General features: G+C 47.4%; 1 protein-coding gene across 1 annotated transcript; it reads left to right on the forward strand.

Moving 5' to 3' along the window:
- LMNA (lamin A/C) lies at positions 1 to 25,668 on the forward strand. The gene is made up of 12 exons (XM_020991549.2): positions 1 to 604; positions 16,864 to 17,020; positions 18,852 to 18,977; positions 19,269 to 19,439; positions 19,639 to 19,764; positions 20,520 to 20,740; positions 20,912 to 21,134; positions 21,491 to 21,598; positions 21,719 to 21,838; positions 23,255 to 23,344; positions 24,036 to 24,302; positions 24,563 to 25,668. Exons 1-12 carry the CDS (start codon positions 249 to 251, stop codon positions 24,587 to 24,589), a joined length of 1,992 nt encoding a protein of 663 aa, XP_020847208.1. The 5' UTR covers positions 1 to 248; the 3' UTR covers positions 24,590 to 25,668.
- Positions 25,669 to 26,497: the final 829 nt, after the last annotated feature.

Raw genomic sequence — 26,497 nt, forward strand, 5'->3', positions numbered from 1 at the left:
TCCACAGCCCGGTGACTCAGACTCAGACTGTCCAAGAGCGCCGCGTCTACACTGGGCGGCCTACTTACCCAAGAAGGGTTAAGATCAGAACTCCGGGGAGATCGCACATCCGAGCTCAGAACCCTACCGGGCACCTGTCTCCGAGAGGAGACTCAGCTGCCCGGCTTCTGCAAACCTTCCCTTCCCCGTCTTCAGGTCCTTAATCTTCAGGGACCCCCTGCCCACAGGGCGCTGCCACCCTGCCTGCCATGGATACCCCGTCGCAGCGGCGTGCCACCCGGAGCGGGGCACCGGCGGGCTCCACCCCGCTGTCCCCGACTCGGATCACGCGGCTTCAGGAGAAGGAGGACTTGCAGGAGCTGAACGACCGTCTGGCTGTCTACATCGATCGGGTCCGTTCGCTGGAGACGGAGAACGCGGGCCTGCGCCTCCGGATCACCGAGTCTGAGGAGGTGGTGAGCCGGGAGGTGTCCGGCATCAAGGCCGCCTACGAGGCCGAGCTCGGGGACGCCCGCAAGACCCTGGACTCGGTAGCCAAGGAGCGCGCCCGCCTGCAGCTGGAGCTGAGCAAAGTGCGGGAGGAGTTTAAGGAGCTCAAAGCCCGGTGAGTGGGCCCCAGTTGCGAGAACCTCCATACGGCCCAGGGAAGGGGTATGAGTTGGGAGGGTGGGGTGGCAGTGGTGGTGTCTGTAGCTCCCGAGAGCAAGAAAGCGGCAGGTGGCATAACCTGGGCCAGAGAGAGAGAAAGCATCCGGTCCCCCTTCTGGGAGATCTTCTCAGATAGGAGGATACCATAGGAAGGAACAATTTTTCCTGTTCCAGAGCCCCTAACTCCCTAGATGGTTAGGCTGTCAAATGGCAATTACATGTCAGGTCAGAAGAGCCTCCAAGTAGGGGAATCAGGGGAATGGGTTCATTTGGAGGTGGTGTGGGAAGCAAGTTGGAGAATGCTACCAATAGACTCATATGTCAGGGTGCCTGGGTTCCTGCCTGAAGAATACTGGCTGAGTCCAGATGGGACTTTGCCAGGCTTCTGAAGCCCCAAGGAGAAGATTGGGCAATGACCAACTGGAGCTGGCATTGGCCAGTCAGGAAGTCCTAGAGGTGTTGGGGTGGTTGAAAGGGTCCTGTCAAGTATTACCCTTGCATGAATTGGCACCACGCCTACCTTGCCCAGACTGTCTCCCTGCACGTGGTATACCAGTCAAACCTGGGCTTCCAACCTGGCACAATACCTAGCAGTGCTTTTGTGGGGTGGAGGGGAGGTTTAGAAGACTGCTGATTGCCCCTTTCCCCCCTACCTGGGGGCATGGAAACTTCCTCTTTCAGCCGATGGTGAGCACTAGCACTCTTGCCCTTCTTGGAAGGACTCTGCAAGCCTCCCTTTTTGTAATTTTTGTCCTCTTCCCTACACCCCAAACCCCCAATTGCCTGGGTCCTTTCCTGATTTTTTTTTTTACAGTGGCTAAGCAACAAAAAAAGTTTTTGCCGCCAGAGTTCCCACAGTCCTTGGGCATATGAATAAAAAGAAAGAGGGGAATGGCTAGAGATTCCAGTCTGGACTATGCTGCTCCTGTGTCCTACCCCAGAGGAAAATTGGGGAGGTTATTTACCCTCCGAGCCTAGCACCCTCTGATCTCAGTGAAAGTTCAGTTCTGAGTTGGTGAGAGTCTGTCTTTGTTGCTTGCCTACTGACCCCAAACATTCTTTCTGCCTGGGCTGGTCACTCTCATTTTCTGTGGTCAGGTTTGTGCAACTGTGTCATCTGGTTCATCCCTTTCCTCTCTGACCTTTTCTCTTTGCCTTATTAAAATGCTTGGAGATTATGATTTTTTTGAAAATCAGCCGTTGTAAATTTGCAGCCTCTCCCATGGCCCCTCCTACTCTCCTCCACCCCACCCCACTTAAAAAAATGGCTTTGGGGAGGATTGGTCTTTGTACCACAAGTCCTAAGGCATTTCTTTCTCTAATGCTTGTATTTGAATTCTCCTTAGTGAGACCAGTAAATGTGTTTAGAGGTTCCTCAGTGAATCTGGATTTGGGATCCTGCCCTTCCTCATACTTTCCTTAGTCATTTTCTCTAAAGTCATTTTTTTTCATCTATTCCTCTCTAAAGAATTCCCAGAATATTTCTTGTGCCTTGCCACCTCTCCCCCCACCCCCACCCCCAACCTCTCGCTTTCTGTTAGATTTCATCCTATCCTTTCCCCTCCTTCAATCTTATTCCATACTGGCCCAGGAAAAATCCAAGTTAGTTAAGTGTGAAAAACAACTAATTCTCCTCATGGCCTTGCTTAAATAATTTAGCCCATATTTTTCCCCTATGTGATCTGATTAGTTAGGGAGTGGGAAGGAGGGTGACTAATTAGGACGGGAAGGAGACAGTTGGAGTATCTCATTCATTTTCTGAGTATGATCAAGGTGGAGTCGAGAAGAAATACGTAAGAACTAGTTAATAGTCTTAAATTAGTCCTGCTTTTAGTTCCTTCTGGAAGGAAAGATTTTGGCTGCTATTTTCTTCGGGAAGAACAGTGGGGTTAATAGATCCGTCTCTGAGTTGGTCATTCTTTTCTTGATTTTGAAACTGTTGCCTAACTCTCCTGCCTATTTTGCAGCTGTCCCGTCCTGAGTTCTGGGATGGCAGTGAGTGTGGGGAGGTGGGAGGTGGGGGGAGAGACAGGGGTGTATGCTATGTATGTGTTATATTTAGCCAGCTGCCTCTATTCTCCCCCACAGATCCTGGCTTGGGGTGGGGCTGGGCTTCCGGAGAAGGCTGGGTGCCCTGGGGGCTGTGGGGCTGAGGGTAAATTTCAAAGGGAAGTTGAAGGCTCTGGGTTGGGGTGCCTGGAATAAAGGGGGCTTTCAGATCTTTTTTGTCTCTTTCCACCCCAGGGTGGTAGAGGACTGGGGACAATACTCTTCTCATCCTCCCTGTTTGTACATATAGATGTCTGAGTGCAGGGCAGATGTTTGGACTAAAAGGAAGCATTTGGCTCAGAGCAAAGAGCAGTAACAAGAGGTAGGGAGCTGAGGCTTCTTCTGTAGGTACATACACACACACACACACACAAGCAAGTGTTGATTTAATGTTTAAAAAGAGTTCAGGGCCAGGCGTGGAGATAATCATAGAAGGAGCCAATCCTTCTCAGTCCTTGCCCTCAACAATACCTTCCCTTTACTAAATTCTGGACCCCAAAATTCATTTTGTTAAGTGTGCAAAGCCAAGGCCCCCACCTTGTGGGGTATCTGTGACCCTCATCTTCCTTTTTTCTACTGAGTCAAATAGAATTCACTCTCTGAATCTATGGAAAGTAGAGTCAAAGTTAGGGGAGACCAGGGTCTCGGACAGTCAGGATCAGTAGCTTAGGAAAATATTAGGGGGGAGGCAAGGGGAATAGTGGACAGCTGTATTGGTGATTCACAGTTGCTGCCTTATGATATCCCCACCCTTCGGTGGCAGTGGTGGAGAGGGTGGCTAACAGAAACCTCAAAGAAAGGAAACTGGTACAGACTGATGGATTGTTGGAATGGTGTCTGGGGACTAATAACCAAGAGCCCCGGGTTTCCCCCTCTTTGGCAAGAGTGCTCCCTTTAACCATTGCTTATATTCCTAAGCACTCTGAGATTTACAACATGCTTTCCTGATAATGCTACAAGATAGGAAGTACAGGTAGTGTTAATCCCATCTAACAGACAGGGAATCTAAGGCTCAAAATGGTTCTATTTAATTAAGCTCCTACTATGTGCCAGGTACCATGACAGGTGATGAGGATAAAGAGACAAAAATGAAACAGTCCTTGCTTTCAAGCAGTTTACATCCTCAATACAGAGATAAGTCAATAAAAAAATCTATATATATAATAAATACAAAGTAATTTCAGAGTACAGAGAGCATACTAATAATTGGGGGGGGGGGACCAGGAAAAGTCTGTTGTAGGAAGTAGTACTTGAGCTGAGCCATGAGTGAGCTGAGGACTCCAAGAAGAAAAGGATAAGGAGAGACAACATTACAGGAATGGAGGACAGACTGTGCAAAGGCTGGGCAAAATGATAGAGGAGAAGGGGGCAGCTAGGTGGCGCAGTGGATAAAGCACAGCACCAAAGTCAGGAGGACCTGAGTTCAAATCTGGCATCAGATCAAACACTTGACACTAGCTGTGTGACCCTGGGCAAGTCACTTAACCCCAATTGCCTTAAAAAACAAAAGCATAGAGGAGAGAGGTGAAATTTTATGTAGAAGAACAGCAAGAGGGTTGATTTGACCTGAACATAGAGGGCTCAAGGAGGATAATGTAACAGCAGTTCAGGAAGATGGGTTGGAACGAGATTATGATGGGCTTCAAATAACAAGTGAAAGAGTTTGTATTTTGTCCCTAGAGGCAACTGGGAAAGCCATTGAAGTTTCTTGAGCAGGTGAGTGACATAGCCAGACCTATACTTGCCCAAGTTTTTAGCTTTTTTTTTCATAAAATTTTTGAAAATAATTAATTTATTTCAAATTATCAACAATCACTTCCATAAGCTTCTGAGTTTCAAATTTTTTTCCCTCTCACTCCCCACCTCCCTCCCCAAGATGGTTCGCAATCTGATCTAGGCTATACATATACATTCCTATCGGAGTTTGTAGATTTCATGTCTGAGACCAAACTCAAACACTGTTCTTGTGAGTTGTGTCCTGTGTTCTTTCCACTATGCCACGAAGCTTTTCCATTGGAGAAATCACCTTGTTTGGAACCTCCCTCTTCCCCTAGCCCTTATTTTGAGAGAAAAGGATAAGAAGTAGAGGGGACTGCCTCTCTCCCTTGTTGTTCCTCTTGGAGGGATTCCAGAATCCAGAGTTCTAGGTAGGGAAATGGTTCTGAAGCGCTCTTGTCAAAGTCAAGCTGGAGAGGACTTACAAAGTTATGAGTTGATGAGATGGGAGAGGGACAGAGCTCAAATCCAGACAACTTTGATGCAGTAAATCAGCCCCTTCACCCCTTTCCCCATTAGGGTCCCTGGGGGAGAGGAAGTCTGAATCAGCAGGGGGAGACCCCGGGCTTCTAAAAGCGGAACAGTCTCTTCCCTCTAGACATAGCCCTCATGCTTGATGATTTCCTGGATTGCTCGACCCTCTCAGCTTCTATGCAGACTAGGAGGCTGAGGCTCTGGCATTAAGAAGATTCTAACATTCTGTGATTATAAAAGCTGGAAAGTGCCTTAGAAAGCATGGAGTCCAACCCTCTAATCTGACATGTGAGGAGACTGAGGTCCAGAGTTGATTTTTCAGAATCACAGAATTTTAGAGTTGGAAGGGACCTCAAAAACCACCTAGTCCAACCCATACCCCAAAAGGAATCCCCACTACAACACACCCTACAAGGGGTCATCTGGCCTCCATTTAAAAACCACTAATGAAGGAGATCCTCCAACCTCCCAAGTCATCCCCTTCCAATTATGCAAAGCTCTAATTGTTAAGTTTTTCCTTACATCGATTTTTTTTACAACCATCTGTAAAATGGTGATAATAATAACATCCACCTCACAAGGTTGTGATGAAAATCAAATGGGATAACATATGTAAAGCACTCTGAAAACCTTTAAAAAAAATTAAAAAAACATAAAGAATTATGTAAAAGCTGGTTCTCATCATCATTTGCCTCTTTGCAATTTCTGCCCTATAGAAGGAAGCTAAGTAAGTTTAATCTTTGTTCCAAATGGCACAATTGATGACAGCTATTATTTCTACTCCTGAGTTTTCTCTTCTCCAGACTAAATGTCCCTAATTCCTTCAACTGATACTCTTCTGGCAAACACTTAAAGCCCTTCAGCATCCTCAATGCCCTCCTATGACTCACATGACCACAGAATTTTGAGTTGAGAGAGACCCTGTTAGCCATATAATTCAATCTATACCATGATAGGGATCTCTACCATACTACAACTGACTCTCTCCAGGTTTTTGATGTCCTTCCTAAACTATGGCTCGTGGAACAGAGCATGATACTCCAAAATGTAGTATGATCAAGAGACAGTACAGTGGGAGTCATCTCCATTTTCCTAGAAGTTATGCCTCTCTTGTGGCAGTCTAAGATCTCAAGGGACTTGTCCAATGTCACATAGCCAATGTAGCGTCAACCAAAAATAGAGCCCAGGTCTCCCAACTTTTTTATATGCTTTTTTATACCACACCGTGCCACCTTTGTCTTGGGTATCTAGTTATAAGAAAGCTTTAGGTTCAGGGGCTAGAAGTCTTATGAACTGGAACTATGCTATGGGTCAGAATTTTTCCTTTTGACCCAGATAGACTTTTTTCTATCTCTGTGGTCCTACTTCTGCCCTATTAACTCCAGAAGTGGTACAACCCATACCCTTGCCCCCTGCTCATAATAATTCATACTCATAGCACTTTGAGCTTTACAAAGTTCTTTTATCAAAATGGCCTTGTAAGGCAGGTAGTATATATGTGTCATATATACGTATATGTATTTATAGAGAAAGGATGGGAGAGTCAGACTGGTTATGTATCAACTCAAGTTGTGGATGCTTCCTCCACCAATGTAGATGGTCCAGTGATCTATAACTTGTAGTGTTAGAGCCCTTTGAAGTTAAGTGACTTGGCCATACAGAACTAGTATGTGTCAGGGGTATGAGTTAAACCTACGTCTTCCTGACTCCCCAAACTGGCCCTTCATTTACTACAAAATTCTCTCAATATAAGTAGGGTCCTCATTTTACAGATGAGAAAATTGAGGCTTAGGCAAGTGAAGTGACTTGCTTGGAATCATCACATTAAAAAGGGTTAGAGATGTTTGAATTTGGGTCTCTTGTTCTCTAAGTCCAGAATTCATTCTTGCTACTATACTTCTCATTGCTTCTCAGCATGATGAACAAGATTTGTGCTAAGCTACATGGTAGGAGTTGGTGAAGGCACAGGGTTCATTTGGTTGGCTGGGGGTATGTGCATACATGGCAGAAGTATAGACAGATTCTCTGTATCCAGTTTTGCCTTTAGCCAGAAACCAGTTCTGAATCTTGACTTGGAAGTGATGTTTCTCTGCCTCTCTGTCTCTGGCTCCATCTTTCTCCCTCTGTCTGTCTTTGGAGGAGGCAATGCGCTTTGACAGAAACAAAAGCTGATTATATTTCCCCTTCAAACTGTGGGGGTGAGCGAGCCCTTTAGGGTTCCTTGATCCCTACTCCTGATGTAAGAATTAGAGAAGTGGAGAGGGAGTGGATTGGTCAAGACATATCCTTGGGTACTGGCCTCCCTATCCAGTGCCTCAGCCTAGAGCCTGCAAAGGATTTAAATTTCAAGAGAATCACAAGAAAACTTTTTTTTCCATTTCTCTTGCTCAAATTTCTTCTAATCAGTTAGAATATTCCTCCCCCTAGCCCTAGTAAGGTAAGGATCCTGACCTCAATATGCAATGTATCTGAGCATTCCTAAATCCCACCCTTACCCTCAATTCAATAAACCTCAGTGTTGGAGTCAAAGCTAGGCACAGCTGTCTGGGACAACTGGAGAGAGAAGCTGGCTTCTGGTTCTGATGCACCCGTCTCACAGCAGCCCTTGTGCTCTGCTAGAAAGTTAGAGCTGGAAGCGACCTTCGAGATCGTCTAACCATCTCATTTTACAGATGAGGAAACTGAGCCCTAAAGAGGGAAAATGTTTTGCCCAAGGTCACACAGTTTGTCAGGTCTACTGACTCCCAAGTCTAGTGTTCTTTCTACCCAACCACAACTCCTTCTTTTACTCTTCCTTACTCCTCCCCAGAGGAAAGGAAGACAGTCTGTTTTCTTCCTTTTGTTCTATAGAGTACAGAAAGTTACTGATATTTTTACTAAGTGGTTAAACACTGAATCTCTCCCTCAAATGCTTTGTGGAGATCTCAAATCACTTTAGACTTTAGGCCCTAGTCCACAGTCCATAAAAGCACTACTATTAACTGATCCTAAAATAGAGATATAACCCTATTAAACAACAAATTATATTAAATAATATTAATTAACATGATATATAATTAATATATCATATACTATTATGTAATATACTATAATAATATATAGCATAATATTACATTATATTATATATGAAAATATTTACATTAAATATGAATATAATAACCAAGGACATTTACTAAGGATTTCTTAGGGACACTTTTTTTATACAATGTGTTGTTAAAGCATTAACAATATCATTGTTTTTGAAAGAACACCGATTAGAACTGACTAATTACCTCTTCAGTAATTTCACACCATTGGCTCATGTGGTATTTAATTACTAATAAGAAAGAGCAGTTGGTCTTTTAAAAATTAAATATTTTATTGATACTACTGGTGCTTTTAAAAAACACCTGTCTCTTCTCTGTAGCTCCTCATATCCCCTCAGGACTCTGGCAAGAAAGAAATATAGTACAGTAAAACAAACCAACCCATTTTCCATATTTGACAAGGAACACCCTCATCCACAACTATAGTCCATCACTTATCTGCTGAGAGGAGGGAAGTATGCTTGCTGCCAGTGCTCTGAAGTTTCAGAGTTACTGCATCGATTGGAATTTTGATGTCTTCCTTCATCCTTTCTCCACTTAGGAAAAGAAAAAAGAAATGTTAGTATAGTAGATGCAAGATTGTATAGGGTAGACAACAGGAAGGACTTTCCAGTATCCATACATCAGGGTTGGAGTCACCCTGCAGAGAGATGGGGGTAACATTTTCAATGGCCAGCACTCCTTCCTTCCTTCCTTCTGTCCTGTTTGGTGGCTTCTGGCTTCTTTTTCCTCAGGCTAGGGGATGAGGTAGTTTGGGGACTTTATTATTCCCTTGGGGAGGAGGGAATATAAAGGGAGTGGGGGTGCCTCCCTCTCTCTGACTGGGAGAGGAAGCTAGAATCTCTTCTCTTGGAGCCAGGCATAATTCTGGCTGGCATCCCAGGGGTGGGAGTGCTGAGTCATGGTGGGAGCTAGGAAAGAGAGAGAGAAGTCAAGATCATGGGATTATAAAGTTTGGGGAAGAGAAGGCTGAAGAAATGAGTACTTTTTTAAAAGATAAATTCCAGCTTTCCTGTGAGGGTTGGAGGTTAGTTTCCTGAGTTTTTTGGCAATGAAATATCAAGACTTGTTCATTTTGGTGGGGTGAGGAAGAGTTATGTCGAAACTCAGGAAAACAGCCACGTGAGGTGGCACTTGGAGAATGAGAAGAATTGGCAGGATGGACATAATGGTCTCTGGGGAATCCTTTGGCCTCGTGTTTCTACGAAACAGTCATACAGGAAAAAAGAGAGAGAGAGAATTGAGGCAAGGAACAACTGTTTCTCCTCACACTCATGTCTTATAGTGGGGGGGAGGATAGGGTACCTGGTTCTCTTCTAGACTAGCTAAGGGGATTGGAAGAAAAATATGGTTTAGAAGTCCAGTATTCTGGAGTCCTCAGCTCCCGGGCTGTGGGGATACCCTGCCCCCTCCACGCTTCTTAGATTGGGAGGGAACACTGTGTTTACCCAGGCCAGAGGCTAGAATGCAGTGGGACTAGAATGCTCAGATTTTCCCCTTCCTTCATTTCATGACTTTGGGGTGGGGTTCCTATACTCTTACTGGTTAACAGGGTTATTAGCCATGAGCCAGAAGACTGAGGGTTAATAATAGTTGAAGAGGGGATGCTGAGGTTGAAGTTTGGGGGGAGGGGATTCCCCTCAGTCTCAACACCTTGGACAGCTGCCTTCTTTATCCTATCACTGCCCTTTTTTACCTTCTCAGTCATTTCTCCTCCCACCATACTATTAGTTCTTTCTCTAGCCCCTACTTCCTTTTGCCTAAGTAGACAGAAGTGACTTTAGGCTGAGGTAGAGAGGAGTATAAAAGGACTGAGATAAGGAAGAAAAGGAAGTAAGGAATGAAGAGAAGAAACTCCCTGGAGATTGAGTTAGGAGAGCTGGGGTTCATAGAAGCCCCTGCCATTTGCTTCCTAATGAAGGGCCTTGGCATTTTGGCCCATAGCCTCTGTACAATGCCACGTTGATACACCCAGCAGCTGTGACTCAGCCCCATGGCCCCCTGCCAATCTCCAGCTCTTCTGTTCTCCAGTTGTGTCTGAACATGTAAATAGTCGTCTTTGTCCCCTCCCCCAACATACAAAACCCATCTTCCCCCCCCCCCCAGCATCTAGTCCTGGCTAGCTTAAGGGAGGGGGGCAGTAGGAGAACAGCTGGGAGCCTGGTGGCTCTGGATGGAGATCTGAGGGGCCTCATGCCTTGGGCGTGTTGGCAAGTGTCATACTGAGTGAGATGTGTAGATGGATTGCCACACCTAGTGCATGCTTGTGGAAGTCTCTTGGGGGTGCCTCGGGTGTGTTCTGTACCTATGTTCCATATATTTAGAATTAGGAGGGGGCATAGGCAGTGTTTTGTGTATGGTGTGGAACACTGTGCATATGGGGGAGCAGTGAAAGGGGGGAGCCCTTTATGACTTTGCACCATGGGTACTTCCTCTTGCTAGGGGAAAGGTGAAGATGGTATAGAATCACAGAACTATGGAATGTCAGATCTAGAAGGGACTTGAAGGGTCATCTACTGGAACCCCCGAATTTGATGATGAAACTAAGTCCCAGAGAGGGTGAAATGATTTGTCTACCATCTCATAAGTGGTGACTGGCCAAACAGGGACACACATTTCCATCTGTTGACAAGTCCTGTCCACTTTCCACTATGGCATGTTGCCTCTGGGACCCTGGAACCTCTATTACTGCCTACCTTCCTACCTCCCCCTTTTCCAGAGGCTTTTTCTCCACTCAGGGAAGGGTCCTGGATATCTAGAGTGAGGGCATGCATGGGGAAGGTGACAGATGAGGAGAGCACAGGACCCAGGTGTCCCTGGATTCCACATCCTGCCCACCCGAAAGTGGTTTCAGAGCCACAGACCACTCAGGAAACCAGGTGGTGGTTTGTTTTGGGGAGGAGAGAATCCATAAACCCTGAAACTTACTTTTTGTTTCCTATAGTGCATGGGGAGGGAGGTTTTCTATATATGTGTGTGTGTGTGTGTGTGTGTGTGTGTGTGTGTGCATCACTTAGTCTCTCTGTGTTTCTCTAATGCGTGTGGTTCTGTTGCTCTCTTCTCCTCTCTCACTGTCTCCCCCTGTGTTTGTCTCCCACTGTTGTCTTTCTATGTGACACTTGTCTCTCCCCATGAGTCTCTTGCTATTTCTGTCTACTTCTCTCACCCATGGAGTGTGTGTGTGTGTGTGTGTGTGTGTGTGTGTGTGTGTGTTAATCAAGTATTTGGCAAGGTTAACCTCTCTTCACCTCAGTTTCCCCTTGTATAAAAATGAGGTGGTTCCATAGGTGGAGCATTAAGTTCTTTTCCAGGTATGATATTCTGTGACCCTTTTATGTGTAATGTTGGGAGGGGTGTGTGTGTGTGTGTGTGTGTGTGTGTGTGTGAGAAGGGGGGAGCAAGGCTAATATATAATATTGTCTTTGTTCTGAATTATTTTTACCATCTAGTTTGGGCAAGGGGGACCAAACAACTAGCAGGGATGAAACACCAGGGATGAAAAGAATAATTAAGTGCTAAATAACAAACAGTTATGACAAAGAAGATATGATGCCATGTTACTACAGTACTTCAGGTTTACAGAACAATTTCCTAACAGCAGCCTTGTGAAGTAAGTGTTGCAAGTCTCATTATGTGATTTTACAGGTGAGGAAACAGGCCCACAGAGGGAAGAGGACTTGGCAGGAGTCATAGACCTACTAAGTGTCAGAGCTGGAATTCAAAGCCAGGTCTCCTGACCTCCAGTCACGGTCTCTTTTGAGGGGAAAAATCAGGGAGGCCTGTGATTGAGGCACTTTGTGTAACTTAAAGTAATCAATCAATAAACATTTATTAAGTGCCTACTGAGTGCCAGCTACTTCACTGGGGGGGGGGGAATATAAAAAGAGAGAAAAAAATTCCTCAAGGAATTTGCCATCTAATAAATGTGATTCCTGATGGTTGTTATTAGTCTGAGGGAGGAAGGCCATATGTACTAGGTATAGAAGGAACAGCCAGAAGAAGGATGGAAGGCACGTACTCCAAGAAGAAGGAACAGCACGGGCAAAAGTTCTGAAGGGAGAATTAGGCCCCACAGCGTGCCTGTGGGGGGGGGGGCGGGAAAGCTGTCCCCACCCTGTCTTCAGAAATCTCATGCTGTCTAGTTTGGGAACGTGTGTGTGTGTGTGTGTATGTGTGTGTGTGTGTGTCTCCCCTGCATAGTTGGTGTATTGCTCATCGACAGCCCTTTCTGTAGCTCCTCCCTCCCTCCCTCCCTCCCTCTGTCTGTCTGTCCCTGCCTCTCCCTCTTTGTTAGCCCCAGCCCAGTGAGCCTTACTCTTCCTCACCTCCCTCCTCCCTTCCCGGCCCCACCCCAACCTAGTAGAGGAAATGGGGCCTCTCCCTCCCCAGCCCAGGCCCCACCACAGACTCCCAGCCAGCCAGGCTTCAATCGTTCCCTCCCCCACCCAGCCGTGGCCCTTGTTTCCATATGTGGCTGTAGGAGCCAAGCTGGGTCTGGGTGACTCAGCGGGCGGGTCAGAGGCTGGCCCTGGGCCTGGCCCGGCCCCTCAGCCTTGCCTGGCTGCAGTCTCTCCTCTCAGCGTAGCTGCAGCCCCCGCATCTCCTCCTTTTCCCTGGCTGGCAGCCCTGTGCTAGGCCTCAGGCCTCAATGCCCAGGATTCTCTCCTCACTCAGACTCTACATCCAGCCCTCCCTTTTATTCAATTCCTTCGCCTGAAGTGGGCTTCTTTCTACCCCTTACTCAAAAATCTCTGGGTCACCCAGTTTCTTACCCCTTACCCACCCATGCACTTTCAGCTTATGGGGTTTCTGCTAAGTCCTGCCTTTTCTTCTTGACCACCCCCCCCCCCTTCCCTTGGAAATGGATTTGTCAAGATTTAGCAAGGGATGCCCCTAGCTCTGAGATCTTGACTGATAGGACAAAGGGGAGCTAGGTAGAGGTCCTTTCTCTGAGGTAGGGATGTGGGGGTCTGGGACAGGACATGGGCAGAGCCATGGGTCTCCCCTGTGGGCACTAGAGGATTTCCCTTGCCCGGGTATTGTCTGAATGAGGATGAGTCACCTGAGAAACCCCTGGTTCCCACCCTTTCCAGCCCTCTTGCCCAGGCATAAATAAAAGAAGTGGATATGTGCCCACCAAACCCCTGTTGGCTGTCCCTGCTGGACTCTTGCCCACATCCTGACATCCAAATAGCCATCTTGAGCATAAGCACAAGCATTGGATAATATGATTTAGAACTAGAACAGATCACTATGCTAATTCCCTCATTTTACAGATGAGGAAACTGAGGCACAGTGATCTCAAACCTGTTTCCTTGCCCAGCAGTTTGGGTTTCTCCCAATCCCCACAGGCCTTCAGTTACAAGCTATCTTTGAAGGCCCCCTCCCCTGTAAACTCTTTCACAAGGAAAGGACAAAAAGAATTCCCTTTGGTTTCCTAAGGTGTAACCTCTAGTGAGATGGATTAAGTTTAGAGATCTGGTTCTGGATCCTGGAACAAAGAGGAAACTTGGGGAAATGAGGTTCTCTTGAGATGGTGAGATCAGGGCAGTGGGCTGATGGGACTGAAGGGAGGGGAGGTCCACGCTGCTCAGATGCCATCTTGTGGTTACTGGCTGAGGGTTCCCCTGGCTCTGATGGCCATGGGAGGTAGGGTGGCTTTCTCCCAAGGGATGGGAACCCCCCTAGCCTGGCTGAGGAAACCACAGAAGCCTCAGCTTCTCTTCCTCTGCTAGTGGCTTCCCTAGTCTGAGGGGTGTGACTTAGTGAGTCTTCTGATCTGTCTGGCTTCCTTACCATCCCCTAGTCTCTTTCTCTCTTAAATTATAACTAAGGCCTCCCCCAACCAAAAGGAAAGGGAAACATCTCATTCATTTTTCTCAGGAGTATCGCGATTTAGGAGCAACAGTGAAAGAGATTATAATTGGGCTTAAGACTTCCCACTTAGCCTGTCAGTGAGAATTCTCCACCCTAGCCTTCTTTTAGTGTTAAGAACTTGTCTGTTCTGAAAGTTATGGCAGAGGTAGAGGAGAAATGAACTGGACAAATTACCTCTCTGAGTCTCAGTTTCCTCATCTGTCAAATGATGATAAGGATCACTAGGTGATCTCTAGCTCTAAAATTCCATAAGTCTAGGATCCCAAACCCTTTTAGGATGAGACTGACTTACCAGGAACCTGAGGGAGCCCAGCCCACTGAGATCATCCTGTTTCTGCCCAGGGTGGTAGAGCTTTCTCAGCTCACCCTCACCTGTGTAGGAGGAGGGATGGCTCCCTCCCTCCCTGTCTCCCATGCTTTTACTGAGTCCTGCCTCAGGAAGGCCTTCCTGCTGGTTAACCTTAAATTCAACCTACTAGATCTGGGGCATTTCATTTATTGTGTGCTTCTGGGCCTGAGGGCCCAAGGAAAAGCTGAGTTCCTGTAGCTTTGGAGTCAGACAAGGATTCTCTGCTCTATCACTTTACTAGCCATAGCTAGTTTTCCCCTTTTCTTTTCCTCCTCCTTCTCTACTGCAGCTGCTTCAACTTCGGAAAAGTTCTGAAGTCATGGAAAGTTGGAGCTGTACTCCCAGCCAGGGGCTGGACGGGATGGTGGCCAAAACCAGAGCTGGATTTTTATTTTATTTTTAGCTTTTCTGGCTGAGATGAGGAAGGGAGAAATCAGTTCTTTCTGTAGATGGGATGAGTGCTGTATGAAATACTTTGTCCTAGGTTGGGAGGTGCATACAGCAGTGCTAGGGAGAAGAAACTCAGACAGAGAAAACTCAAAAGTGACAACCCCCTCCTTGCCAGGGTCATCATGTCCCTCTCCCTGGGCCAGTCAGATCTAGTTAGGGTAGGGTGACTTCTTATCTTCATAACTCTTAGGGTGGTGAGAGAAGAAATATGCCTGTTCCAATCTCATGCCCTGCCCTAAAGTCTGTCCTGCTATGGTGTGAATTTAAGTGATTCTTAGGGCTTTCATACTAAAAGCAAAAATGAAAGTGTGACTTTTCCCTCTTTTGGGGGGTGAAGAGTATGTGGGGTTTTTTCCCCCCCAGTATCCACTGCTGTGGTCTTATGCTTAAGAGTTGCAGATAACACTGGGAGAAGGGAGTGGTGGAGGATTCCTTTTTTATTAACCCTTTCCCATTACATCCTAAAGGTGCCCTAAAAGTCCAGGGAGGTCTCCTTTTCCTTTTCCAAGGTCACATAGGTCCTAAGTAGAGCCATGATTCAAATGTGATATAAGTGAATAGGGCACTGGATTTAGAGTCAGCAAGATGTGAGATCAAATCCCACCTTGGACTTAAGCTGACAACTCATTTAGTTCTTCTCAGGGCCTCAGTTTACTCATCTGAAAAATGAAAGGGTTGTACTGCATGGTCTCTAAAGTCCTATCCAGCTGGAATTCTAGAATTCTATGACTTCAAACCTACTATACACTTACAGAGTTTCGGCACAACAGTAAGGCCTCTTTCTCCCCTCTTCTCACTTCCTCTGGGCTCCACTGGATTTCAGAGTCTGGATTCCAAAAGATTGTTTTCTTTTTAAATAAAAAAAAAGAGCCCTTCTACCCACTTCTCCATCTATCTGAAATAGCCAATGTCCCCAAAGTAGGGTAGCTGAAGCGTTATTCCCACTATCCCTAGATTTGCTTTAGGTTGGGTTTTAAAAAGTTTCAAGGTAAACTGAGGGCCGGCACCCACATGTACCCAGTTGCCTCAAAGCCAACATCTGGAGCCAGATACTGAGGTTCCTCATTTGCAAGAAGGGTGGGTAGAGTTGTCCCAGGGATCTGATGGAACCTCCCCCCCAAGAAATCGGGTTGACTGGGAAGAAGGAAGGGTAGAGAGAATCTAGCCATCTTTCACTGCCTAGAGCAAAGGAAGGGAGAACCCTCTGGCTTTGTTTTCCGAGGTCTCACTGGGGTATTTGTTCCAATGAGATTTCCCTTTCCTAAAAGCGCTAGGAGAGGCAAACTCTCCTTTTAGTTCTTTCCACTCTGCATTGAGGAGAAGGGGGCAGGGGAGGAGGGAATCCCAGACTTGATGGCTGTGGCAGCCACCTAAAAGCCTCTTGGAAACAGACATGGAAATAACTTGAGAGCCATAGTGGCTGGTTTCCGATGTGGGTGGTTGAGTTGAGGGAGGGAGGCAGGGAGGGAGGAAGGCTGGTTTGAAAGGAGGTGGGTTGGGCCTAAGGAAGAGAAAGTTAAGGCCCTGTGTGGGAGGGTGGGGAACAAAGGTACCCCTGTTTCTTAGAGGAAGAATGGAAGAAGGGGGGGAATCGGTTCAAATCATGGGACCCAGGCTCTCCCTACAACCCCCAGGCACGTTCCTGGCCTCTGAGTCATGGGAGAGGTGGAATGTTTCATGGGACCTGGGTGATCTTGGCTGCACCCTGGAGTTTGAGGTGGAGGGGTGGGAGGGGAGGGACCCTGGCAGTATCCTAAGTCTTTGTTATAGGTAGGAACCAATCAATGGTGCAGTCAATGCCACCCTCTGCTGGTGTCAAGTGGAAAGGCAAGAGGCAGCTGTTTGTCTAGTGCTGACTTAAATATTCTATGATACCATAGAATATTATTGATAGAACTGAAAGGGACCTTTGAGGGCATCTACTCTAATACTTCATTCTACAAAATGAGGAACTTGATGGTCAGAGAGGTTAGCTGAAGTGTCCACCACCAACACAGCTAATATATAAATGGCCAAACTGAGATGTTTCAAAGCACCATTTTCCCCCACTTTATTAAGATGTGGGCCTGAGTAAGATCCAGCCATCTTTGCTGATCCTAGTTTCCTTGGTCTGTCCAGTGCCTTCCTTTACCTTCTCTCCTCTTTTCTATTCAGCAATGCCAAGAAGGAGGGGGATCTGCTGGCAGCTCAGGCCCGGCTCAAGGACCTGGAAGCACTGCTGAACTCCAAGGAGGCAGCTCTGAGCACAGCCTTGAGTGAGAAGCGTACTCTGGATGGTGAGGTGCATGAGCTCCGGGGCCAGGTAGCCAAGGTAAGACCATCTCCATATATAGGCTCCATGTAGTGGCCACAACACACACACTTCCTCCTCCTTCAATGTACTGTGCATTCTTCTCCCCCCACCCCCTCCATTCTTCTTCCTTTCTCCAACTCAGGAAAGCTTACTTTATACCTAATGCCTTCAGGAGGTTCCCAATCTGAGATACACACTCAAGAATAATTACTCTCAGTCATGTCATGAAGGGGAAGAAGAGGTGTGAATGTTTCCAAATGTATCTTGTCTCAACCAGATTCTAAAGTTCTTTGAGGCCAGGGAATAATGTCTTCCAATAATACACTTCCTGGGACACATCAGGCTCTCATTAATTACTTGAGTAGAGTTGAAGCAAAAATCTGTTAATTCATTTCAGTTTACCTATGGAAGGGACATATTCTGCCAGTGTCTGACCCTAAGCTCCTCTCTCTTTGACTGCCGTGTTTCCACTGTATAGGAATTATTACTAAGGAGCACACAAAAGCCATAATTGGGAGTTGAATATTTATTTAATATTAATTATACCGTGTGCAGGCGACACACAGAGTAATTGTCCTAATAACACCTTGCATTTATATAATGTGCTTTACTTTCCAAAGCACTTTCCTATCTATTATCTCCTCTTATCCTCATGTTACAAGGTAGGGAAACTGGCCCAGAAGAGTTCGGCAAGCAACCCAAGCTCATCTTAGCTAGTTAATGGCAGAGCTGAGGCGCTGCCTTCTGACTCAGCATTTTCTTGCCCTTGTGACACACGGTTCCTTTCTGAGGCAAAGACTTGACTGACAGCAGATTATTATCCCAATGTAACCCAAAGTAGTGTCAGATGCATTTCCAGCTCTTACTAAATGCTAGAATAAGAATCACCTCCGCTGAGGTTAGGAGGAATGTGTGTTTAAAGGAAGACATCTCCTGACAGAGAGGTGATAGACTCAAGGTGCAGAGGGAGACATTTTTTTTTTAATATGGCCAGTTTGGGAATTTGTTTTGCTTGACTATTCATGTTTGTTACATTTTTTTTCTTTTCCTCTAATGGGAAGGGGAAGGGGGAAAAAATGGAATATTATTAATTGAAAAAAATTGTTTTAAAATTTTTCTTAAACAAAAATTAAAGGAAGGAGGTAGGAGAGTCTAAAGTCTGAAAAGAAGTTCTCTCATTTCTTTCTGCCTTCTACTCCTCGCCCTGCCAGTTAGGTGACCTTGGACAGACATGTAGTTATGTCCTATTTTTCAGAAGAAAGAGATAGACAGGTCATGTGGTACAGTGGAAAACATACTAGGAAAAAAAAAAGAAAAGAAAACATACTAGACTGGGAATATGGGAGACCAGGCTTTTGGCCCTGGCTCTGTTAACTGGCCTTCTCTCAGCCTCATTTTCCTTACCTTTAACTCTGTTTTTCCCCTAAATGCTGGGGGCCCTTCCCCAATTTGACTATTTTGTCTATATTTGTATTTTTACTTATTTGTCCACCCCAATACACTGTAAGTTCCTTTTGAGTAGGGATTTTCATTCTTTATGCTTATATCCCAGCATTTAAAACATAATAGATGCTTACTTGTTTTATTAATTGATTGATTTTAGATTAGGAGTTCTTAAATTTTTTTTAAAGTTTTGATAATTATGTCAAAATAATTAGTTTCTTTTGAATCCTCTCTATTTTATTTTATGTGTCTAAAAATATTATCCTGAGAAGGGACCTCTAGGCTTCATTAGACTGCTGAAGAGGTCCAGGACAAAAGAGCATAAGAACCTCTGTTGTAGTGATCTCTAAAATCCCTTCTAAGGATTTATGAGCTTCCCTCTCTTCTGTTCTCCCTCTCCCCACAGCTGGAGGCAGCTCTGAGCGAGGCCAAGAAGCAACTTCAGGATGAGATGCTGAGGAGGGTGGATGCTGAGAACAGGCTGCAGACCCTGAAGGAGGAGCTGGACTTCCAGAAGAACATCTATAGCGAGGTGGGGGGCCCAGATCAACAGGGATGCAGGGGAGCAAGCGTTGTGCGGCTCATGGGGACTCCCAATTAGCTAAGCCTAGGGGGCATTGAAGAGGCACAGACTGAGAACCTGACAGCTTGGGTCGCCAGGAAAACTTGCTTGCTGGCAGGGCTTGAGGGCAGGGAGGTGGAACACCTGGAGTGGGGCCACTGCCGAGGTGTGAGAAGGGTGCCTGCAACCTGGGCTCCTGTGCTTGTGTGCCTGGCTGGCACTGACTCTGATCCTGCCCCCTGGCTCCCCTCCACTCCCTAGGAGCTTCGTGAAACCAAACGTCGCCATGAGACTCGTTTGGTGGAGATTGACAGTGGCAAGCAGCGGGAGTTTGAGAATAAGCTAGCTGATGCCCTGCAGGACCTGCGGGCTCAGCATGAGGAACAAGTGGAGCAGTATAAGAAGGAGCTGGAGAAGACCTACTCTGCCAAGGTGCCCCAATCTCCCCCTTCCCTTGGGCTCTTGTGGGCTTCCTGCTCTGGATAGCCTCTTCTCCTGTCCTCCAAGCACAAGAAGGGAGAGCTGTCTATATCTGCCCTGACTACAGCCTTCTCGCCCCTTCATCCCACCATGCCTCGGTAGCACTGACTGACCTGCTTTCCTTGCCTTCTCTCCACCCCTCTTCCACCAGCTGGACAACGCTAGGCAGTCTGCCGAGAGGAACAGCAACATGGTGGGGGCTGCCCACGAGGAGCTGCAGCAGTCACGCATCCGCATCGATAGCCTTTCTGCCCAGCTCAGCCAGCTCCAAAAGCAGGTATTACGCTGCCCTCTCCCCATGGCACGAATGGCCATTGAGGGACTGGAGGTGATGGAGGCACCAAGGGCTGGGAGGGAAGATTGCCCCCTGGAGCTGTCAGGGTAAAACAGTGAGAAAGGGGAGGAAGGAGAGAAATTCTTTGGGAGCCTCCAAGCAGATGGAGACAGGATACAGTTAGACAAGGGTAGCCCCTGTAGGGGAACAGGACTCTAAATGCCAGTTCTGGGAGTGCACCTGGGGCTTCTGAATGGAGACTGTGGATTTTTTAGCTGCAGATGAGCAGGTTTTTGTTTGTTTGTTTGTTTTGCTAGGCAATGGGGTTAAGGGACTTGCCCAGGGTCACACAGCTACTAAGTGTAAAGTGTCTGAAGCCAGATTTGAACTGAGGTCCTCCTCACTCCAGGGCCACTATCCACCACTCCACCTAGCTGCCCTTATGAGCAGGTTTTTTTTGAGAGTAGCAGGGATTAGTTCATTTTCCATCTGAATTATTTAGTTCCTTAAAGGTTTATGAAATGTAACCGTAATTGAAATGGTTACATCTTGTCAAATATTTCCGGGCATTTTGGGAAGCAGTATTGAAATCAGTCGGCCTATTGGGATTAGCTGGAATTCCTGGAGATCCTAAAGACCAACCCCTTACCACAAAGGGGAATATAATGGATCCCTGGTATCTATGGATTTCATCACTGGGATCTCAGATCCCTTCTGACAGCTCATTAGATCCTCAAAGATCTCTCTTCCTCAAATAGCTATCGGCCAAGGAGGCAAAGCTGCGGGATCTGGAGGATGCTTTGGCCCGGGAGCGGGATACGAGCCGGCGGCTGCTGGCTGAGAAGGAGCGGGAGATGGCAGAGATGCGGGCAAGGATGCAGCAACAGCTGGACGAATACCAGGAGCTGCTGGATATCAAACTGGCCCTGGACATGGAAATCCATGCCTACCGCAAACTCCTGGAAGGAGAGGAGGAGAGGTGAGGCTAGGAAGGGGAAAGCTGGGGCCAGGAGGCTGGGGAAGACAGAGAGGTGAGGGGGAGGATGGGCTGGAGGCTGGGCACAGGGCCAAGATTCCCAGCCTGAGCCCTGGGCCTTACGTACCCATTTTCCTCTCTCCCTCTTTCCTCGTCTGCCTCCCCCTATGCCAGGCTGAGGCTGTCCCCCAGCCCCACGTCTCAGCGAAGCAGGGGCCGGACCTCGTCACATTCATCCCACACCCAGAGCGGGGGCAGCGCCACCAAGAAGCGAAAGCTGGAGACCGGCGAGAGCCGAAGTAGCTTCTCGCAGCACGCTCGCACCAGCGGTCGAGTGGCTGTGGAGGAGGTGGACGAGGAGGGCAAGTTCGTGCGGCTGCGCAACAAGTCCAATGAGGTCCGTGGGGAAGAGAGCAAAAGGCTGGGGTGGGGGGAGCCTGGATGCTTTGTGAGCTTCTGCAGGCAACCACGCAATCCGTGGAGCCTAGCTCCCAACCTCCTATAGCTCAGGAGCCTGGAGAGAGGGTGCTGCTATGTACAAACAATGGCATAGACTTCAAAGGGCTGATGAAGATTTGGGGAGGAATTTAAGGTCAGACTTCAGAGTCAAGGCTAGGCACAAAGGAAGAAAGAAAGTGGGGAATCAGTAAATGGGGCTGGCTTCCTTTCTTCCTTCTCCTCTGGTTTACTCTGCCTTCTTCCTCCTCCTCTGAATTTTTCCTCTCCCCACCCCCACCTCTTCCTTTCTTCCAGGACCAATCCATGGGTAACTGGCAGATCAAACGGCAGAATGGAGATGAGCCCCTGCTGAGTTATCGCTTTCCCCCTAAATTCACTCTCAAGGCTGGGCAGGTGGTGACGGTGAGTGTCGTGCCCTACATTCTTGGATGTCTTTCTTTTGGAAATCCTGGAGAGAGATTGGGGGACCGGGGCGTTATATGGGAGACTCAGTTGTGAACTTTATCCTCTTTAATTTTTCAGATCTGGGCCTCAGGAGCAGGAGCTACCCATAGCCCTCCCACTGACATGGTGTGGAAGGCTCAGAGTTCTTGGGGTTGTGGAAACAGCCTCCGGACAGCACTCATCAGTGCCACTGGAGAGGTGAGATCTACACACACACACACACACACACACACACACACACACACACACACACACACACACTCACTCACACTCACACACATACACATACACTCTCTCACACACACATTCCACCCCCACTTCTCTCTCTCTCTCTCTCTCTCTCTCTCTCTCTCTCTCTCTCTCTCTCTCTCTCTCTCTCTCTCTCTCTCTCTCTCTCTCTCTCTCTCTCCTTTTGTTGTACAAGATCGCCCTCTGGTGGCCAATTTTTCTCTACGGCATTGTTTGTGTTCCTTCTCCCTTCTCCACCCCTATCTTTTTTCTATTGTGTTTTCATTTAGAGGATTACCTTTCAGAGGGTCGGTAACTCAGTAATTGCATATTTATTAGGTGCCTACTATGTGCCAGGCACTGTACTAAGTGCTGGAGATCCAAAGCAAAACAAAAGATAAGTACCTGCCCTTGAACCTAAAAGTTCACAATGTAATGGGGGAAATGACCAGCAGATAACTAGGTACAAAGGAGATCTGGACAGGATCAACAGGAAACAATCAATAAAGGGAAAACACTAGAATTATGAGGCATTGGGAGGTGGAATCTCACTGCTGTAGGAGGGGTGGAAGTCAGACTGCAGAAAGAATTAGGCAGGGGCAGTAGAATTCACCCAATCTTGGATAAGAGGTCAGAGAGAAGTCTGTGATCTCCTATCTGAGTTGTAATGGAGCACTTTATCTAGATTCTCCCTTTGCCCCAGTACAGTCTACCTTCTAGTGTACTTATATACATTTTGTATGGACCTCCTTGCTCCTTGAGAGAGCAGGGGCATATACAATTTTTCATCCTTGTAGTATTTTGTTGTTGTTATTCAGTTGCTTTAGTCGTGTCCGACTCTTTGTGACCCCATTTGAGGTTTTCTTGGAAGAGATACTGGAGTGGTTTGCCATATTCTTCTCCAGCTCATTTTATAAATGAGGAAACTAAGGCAATCAGAGTTAAGTGACTCACCCAGGGTCACACAGCTAGGAAGTATTTGAGGCCAGATTTGAACCCAGGAAGATGAGTCTTCTTGACTGCAGGCCTGGCACTCTATCTACTTCACCACCTAGCTGCCCCATTAGTTATATGTAGTACGTGTGTGTGTGTGTGTGTGTGTGTGTGTGTGTGTGTGTGTGTACACAGAGTGTGTTACTGATATACGGTAGGTGATTAATAAATGTGTATTGCATGAAACTTAGAGAGGATGAGAGCAGAAGGAGGGGAAGTGGGAAAGGGTAATTGAGGCACCTAAGGGTAGAGATGGTATTCCAAACTCTGAACAGAAGGAAGGAGTCTCTGGAGGGCAAAGAGTAGAGCAAAGTGAGCCTGATGCTTAATCACATAGGATGGGATATCCGTCCCTTTCCTTGACCTCATCTCCATTCTGTCTCCCTTTACCAGGAGGTGGCCATGCGTAAGCTGGTACGCACGGTGACTGTCAATGATGATGATGAGGACGAGGATGGAGAAGTCCTGCTCCATCACCACCACGTGAGTGGCAGCCGCCGCTGAGCCAAGTGGACAGGTGGCCCTCAGCCTAGGCACCCTGTCCAACCCACAGGGGTGCTCTTACTCCCTGCCAACCCTTTCTTTGGGCCTTTCCATGCCAAGTACATTCTCATTAAAGAGTTTTTTTTATAACCTCACACAGCTGCCCTGGCCTTTCTTCTCCTCCTCCCTTATGCCTCAAACCTGGGACTCAAGTGTCTGAGTGTCCTAGAGAGGGAGGGAGGGGAGGACATCCTGGTGTCATGTAGTGTTCCCAGAGGAGGGGAGGCAAGGCAGTGAGATCTGGACTTTCCTCAGGTAGGACTACAAGGAAAAGCAGACAAGAGCAGTAGGAAGCTTCTGACTCCGTCCTTCTGTGTACATACACCTCTGTCTTCTACTTCATCCCTTGTTTCTCATCCCTTTAGCAATGTAGAATAGCTAAGGCAAAGCCAGACTCTCATCCTCTGGTTCCTCCCTAATCTGAGGCCTCCTTACCTTCTGAAGGTAGTCCCCCCGCCCACCTGCTTTGCCTTACCTTCTTATGCTCTGCCACTGTTGGCCTCTCTGGTCGTTTAGGGAGCGGAGATCCTTACATTTTTTAGCCTCATGGCCGGAAGCCTAGAATCTTTGGGCCTGTTGCTGTCCATCCCAGACTCGCCCCATCCCGCCTGAGTCTTGTCTCCCTCCCCAGGGTGCCCACTGCAGCGGCTCGGGGGACCCGGCCGAGTACAACCTTCGTTCTCGCACCGTGTTGTGTGGGACCTGTGGGCAGCCAGCTGACAAGTCCGGGAGCGGTGCCGGGCCCGGGGCTGGTGGCTCTGTCTCCTCTGCCTCCTCAGCCTCCAGTGTCACTGTTACTCGAAGCTACCGAAGTGTTGGGGGTACTGGGGGCAGTGGCTTTGGGGACAGCCTGGTTACCCGATCCTACCTCCTAGGGAACTCACGCCCTAGAACCCAGGTGAGTCAGCTCCTTCGCCTCTTCTTCCCTCCCTCTCCCACCCCTCATACTCCTGGTTATCTGGGGGAGAGGCCTTATGGAAGCTTTTATGTAGTTTGGGGTCATAGAGAGTTTCCACCCCCAAGGGGTAAGGAAGGACTCTGTCCCTCCCCCAGAGAGGAGGTGAGTGGGTTAGAGTTAACCTGTTCTAATTTGGGAGGGTAGGGAGAGAAGGTGCCTAGGAGTCTATTCACCCCTCCTCTTCCTCTTTTCTCTCCTAGACTCCCCAGAACTGCAGCATCATGTAACCTGGAACCTGGTGTGGGGAGAACCCAGCAGCCCTGTCTGCTCCCCCTTCCCACTTCATGCCAATTTTCTCCCCCCTCCTCCTTTCCTGGAGGGAGAGTCTGAAGCCAAAAAACCCCAAAACAAAACAAAAAACAAAACCCCTAACCCTGCTATGGTTTTTGTTTTCCTCTCTGCTCCCTTTTCCTGTGTTTTGTGTTTTTTTTCTAAAAGAACTTATTTTCTACAGTGGTTTTATACTGAAAGAAAAACACAAGCGCAAAAAAAAAAAGAAAAAAAGAAAAAAAAGGGAAAAAATAGTCCCCTCTTTCCAGATAGTGGTCTGTCCCCCTTTTCTCTTTCCCCTTCCTCTAAACCCCAAACCCTGTATTTTAAGCCAAAGAGGGTTTCCTGTGGGGGCCAAGGGGGGAGAGGTGTTTTTAGGGATTCTAGTTTTTGCTTTCTGATGCTGCCTGCTTCTGTTTCCATTATCCTCCTCCCCTCATATAACCAGGAACCCTCTTGAATGGTGCCTGAGCTGCAGGTGGAAGAAGTCACCTGCCCAGCCGCTTTCCTTCCTATGAGGAATAAGGGTCTTTTCCTTGCTCTCCCGGGGGTGGGGGGCCAGCATGTTGGGAGAAAGGGCACTTGGGCCATTCCCCTTGCTGAGGCTTCTCTGTTCCCTCAGGGGCCACTTCTGCTCCTGCCTTCCGCTTAGCCCCCAGCTACAGTGCCTTTACCCACATTTTATTTAGACAAGGGATGGGAATGAGGGGAAAGGGGAATGGAGGGGAGGTGCTGAATTGAGTCTCTGCTCTCCACCTGCTTTTAGAACTGGTGGCCTCCATTATGTCACTGAAGGTTGATGAAGGGAAAGAAAGAGAGTGGGAGCAGAGCTGGGAAGATAACCTACCTGGATCCTAGCCCCCAAAGAGAAAAGGGAGGGTGTAGGGTGGGGTGGGGTGGAGGAGTAGATTTTTCAGGTGGTTTTTGGCTAACACTAAGGAGCCCCTTGCCCCCAACCCCCCAACCCATCTGCTTTCTCCCACCCTATGTTTCCTCCCCCCAACCCCAACAAATCAATACACTAGACTTTTCTGTCCCTATGTGTGTGGTGTCCTTTGTTGGGATGGGGTATCAAGAGGCAGGTTCACATCCTGGAAATAACTTGTTAGAGAGAACCCCCTATGTTGCCATCGGTGCTTATGTCCTTTATCACGTGTGCCTGTCCACATGCCCTAGATGCCACATCATTGTGCCCACTTCAATATCCCCCTCCTTCTTCTGGTCACACAGTGCACTCACAACCAGCACACTTTAATTGCACTTATGCCTCAACTTGTCTCTTCAACACAGAAGGTGTAGCCGGGGGAAGAAGAGTTGAAGACTCTGACCTACAGACCCAGCAGTCACCTACAAGGTCAGCCCTTGACCTTGAATACTCCAACGTAGATCCTGGTACTAAAGGCTAAAGTCAGAGTCAAAAAGCTAACAACCCTGGGACTGAGGAATGTAAAGGAAAGGATTAGTGGGTTACTTCCCAAGCACGCCAAGCCCATTTAGGTAGGCCCACAATTACTAAATCAGATGTTCTTAACCTTCTTTGTATCATAGACCTGAATGGCAACCTGGTGAAGCCTCTTGGACCCCTTATCAGAATAAGGTTTTTAAATGCATAAGACAAAATAAAGAGTATTACAAAGGAAATCAGTTATATTAAAATAATTATATATGTCTGTCTATCTATCTATCTATCTATTCACAGATGCCAGGGTAAGAACTCCTGCTTAATATCCAAATACCTTTAGTTCCCTACCCAAGTTAGAAGCAGAGTGACTTTGAGGTTTCTCCTTTCTCCTTCCTTCCCCTCCCCAGACTCAGACTTAGGTCCTTAGAAGTCATCTCATCCACTCCCTCCCTTTTACTGGTGA

The sequence above is a fragment of the Phascolarctos cinereus genome, unplaced genomic scaffold (genome assembly GCF_003287225.1).
Source record: "Phascolarctos cinereus isolate Bilbo 61053 unplaced genomic scaffold, phaCin_HiC Scaffold_5;HRSCAF=322, whole genome shotgun sequence".
Classification (NCBI taxonomy): Eukaryota; Metazoa; Chordata; class Mammalia; order Diprotodontia; family Phascolarctidae; genus Phascolarctos; species Phascolarctos cinereus.

Excerpts from the sequence above, each read along its gene's own strand:
- LMNA (XM_020991549.2), top strand. The coding sequence starts at position 249 with ATGGATACCCCGTCGCAGCGGCGTGCCACCCGGAGCGGGGCACCGGCG. Across the intron at positions 605-16,863 it reads TTTAAGGAGCTCAAAGCCCG|CAATGCCAAGAAGGAGGGGG; the intron begins GTGAGTGGGCCC and ends TTTTCTATTCAG. Across the intron at positions 20,741-20,911 it reads CTGGAAGGAGAGGAGGAGAG|GCTGAGGCTGTCCCCCAGCC; the intron begins GTGAGGCTAGGA and ends CCCCTATGCCAG.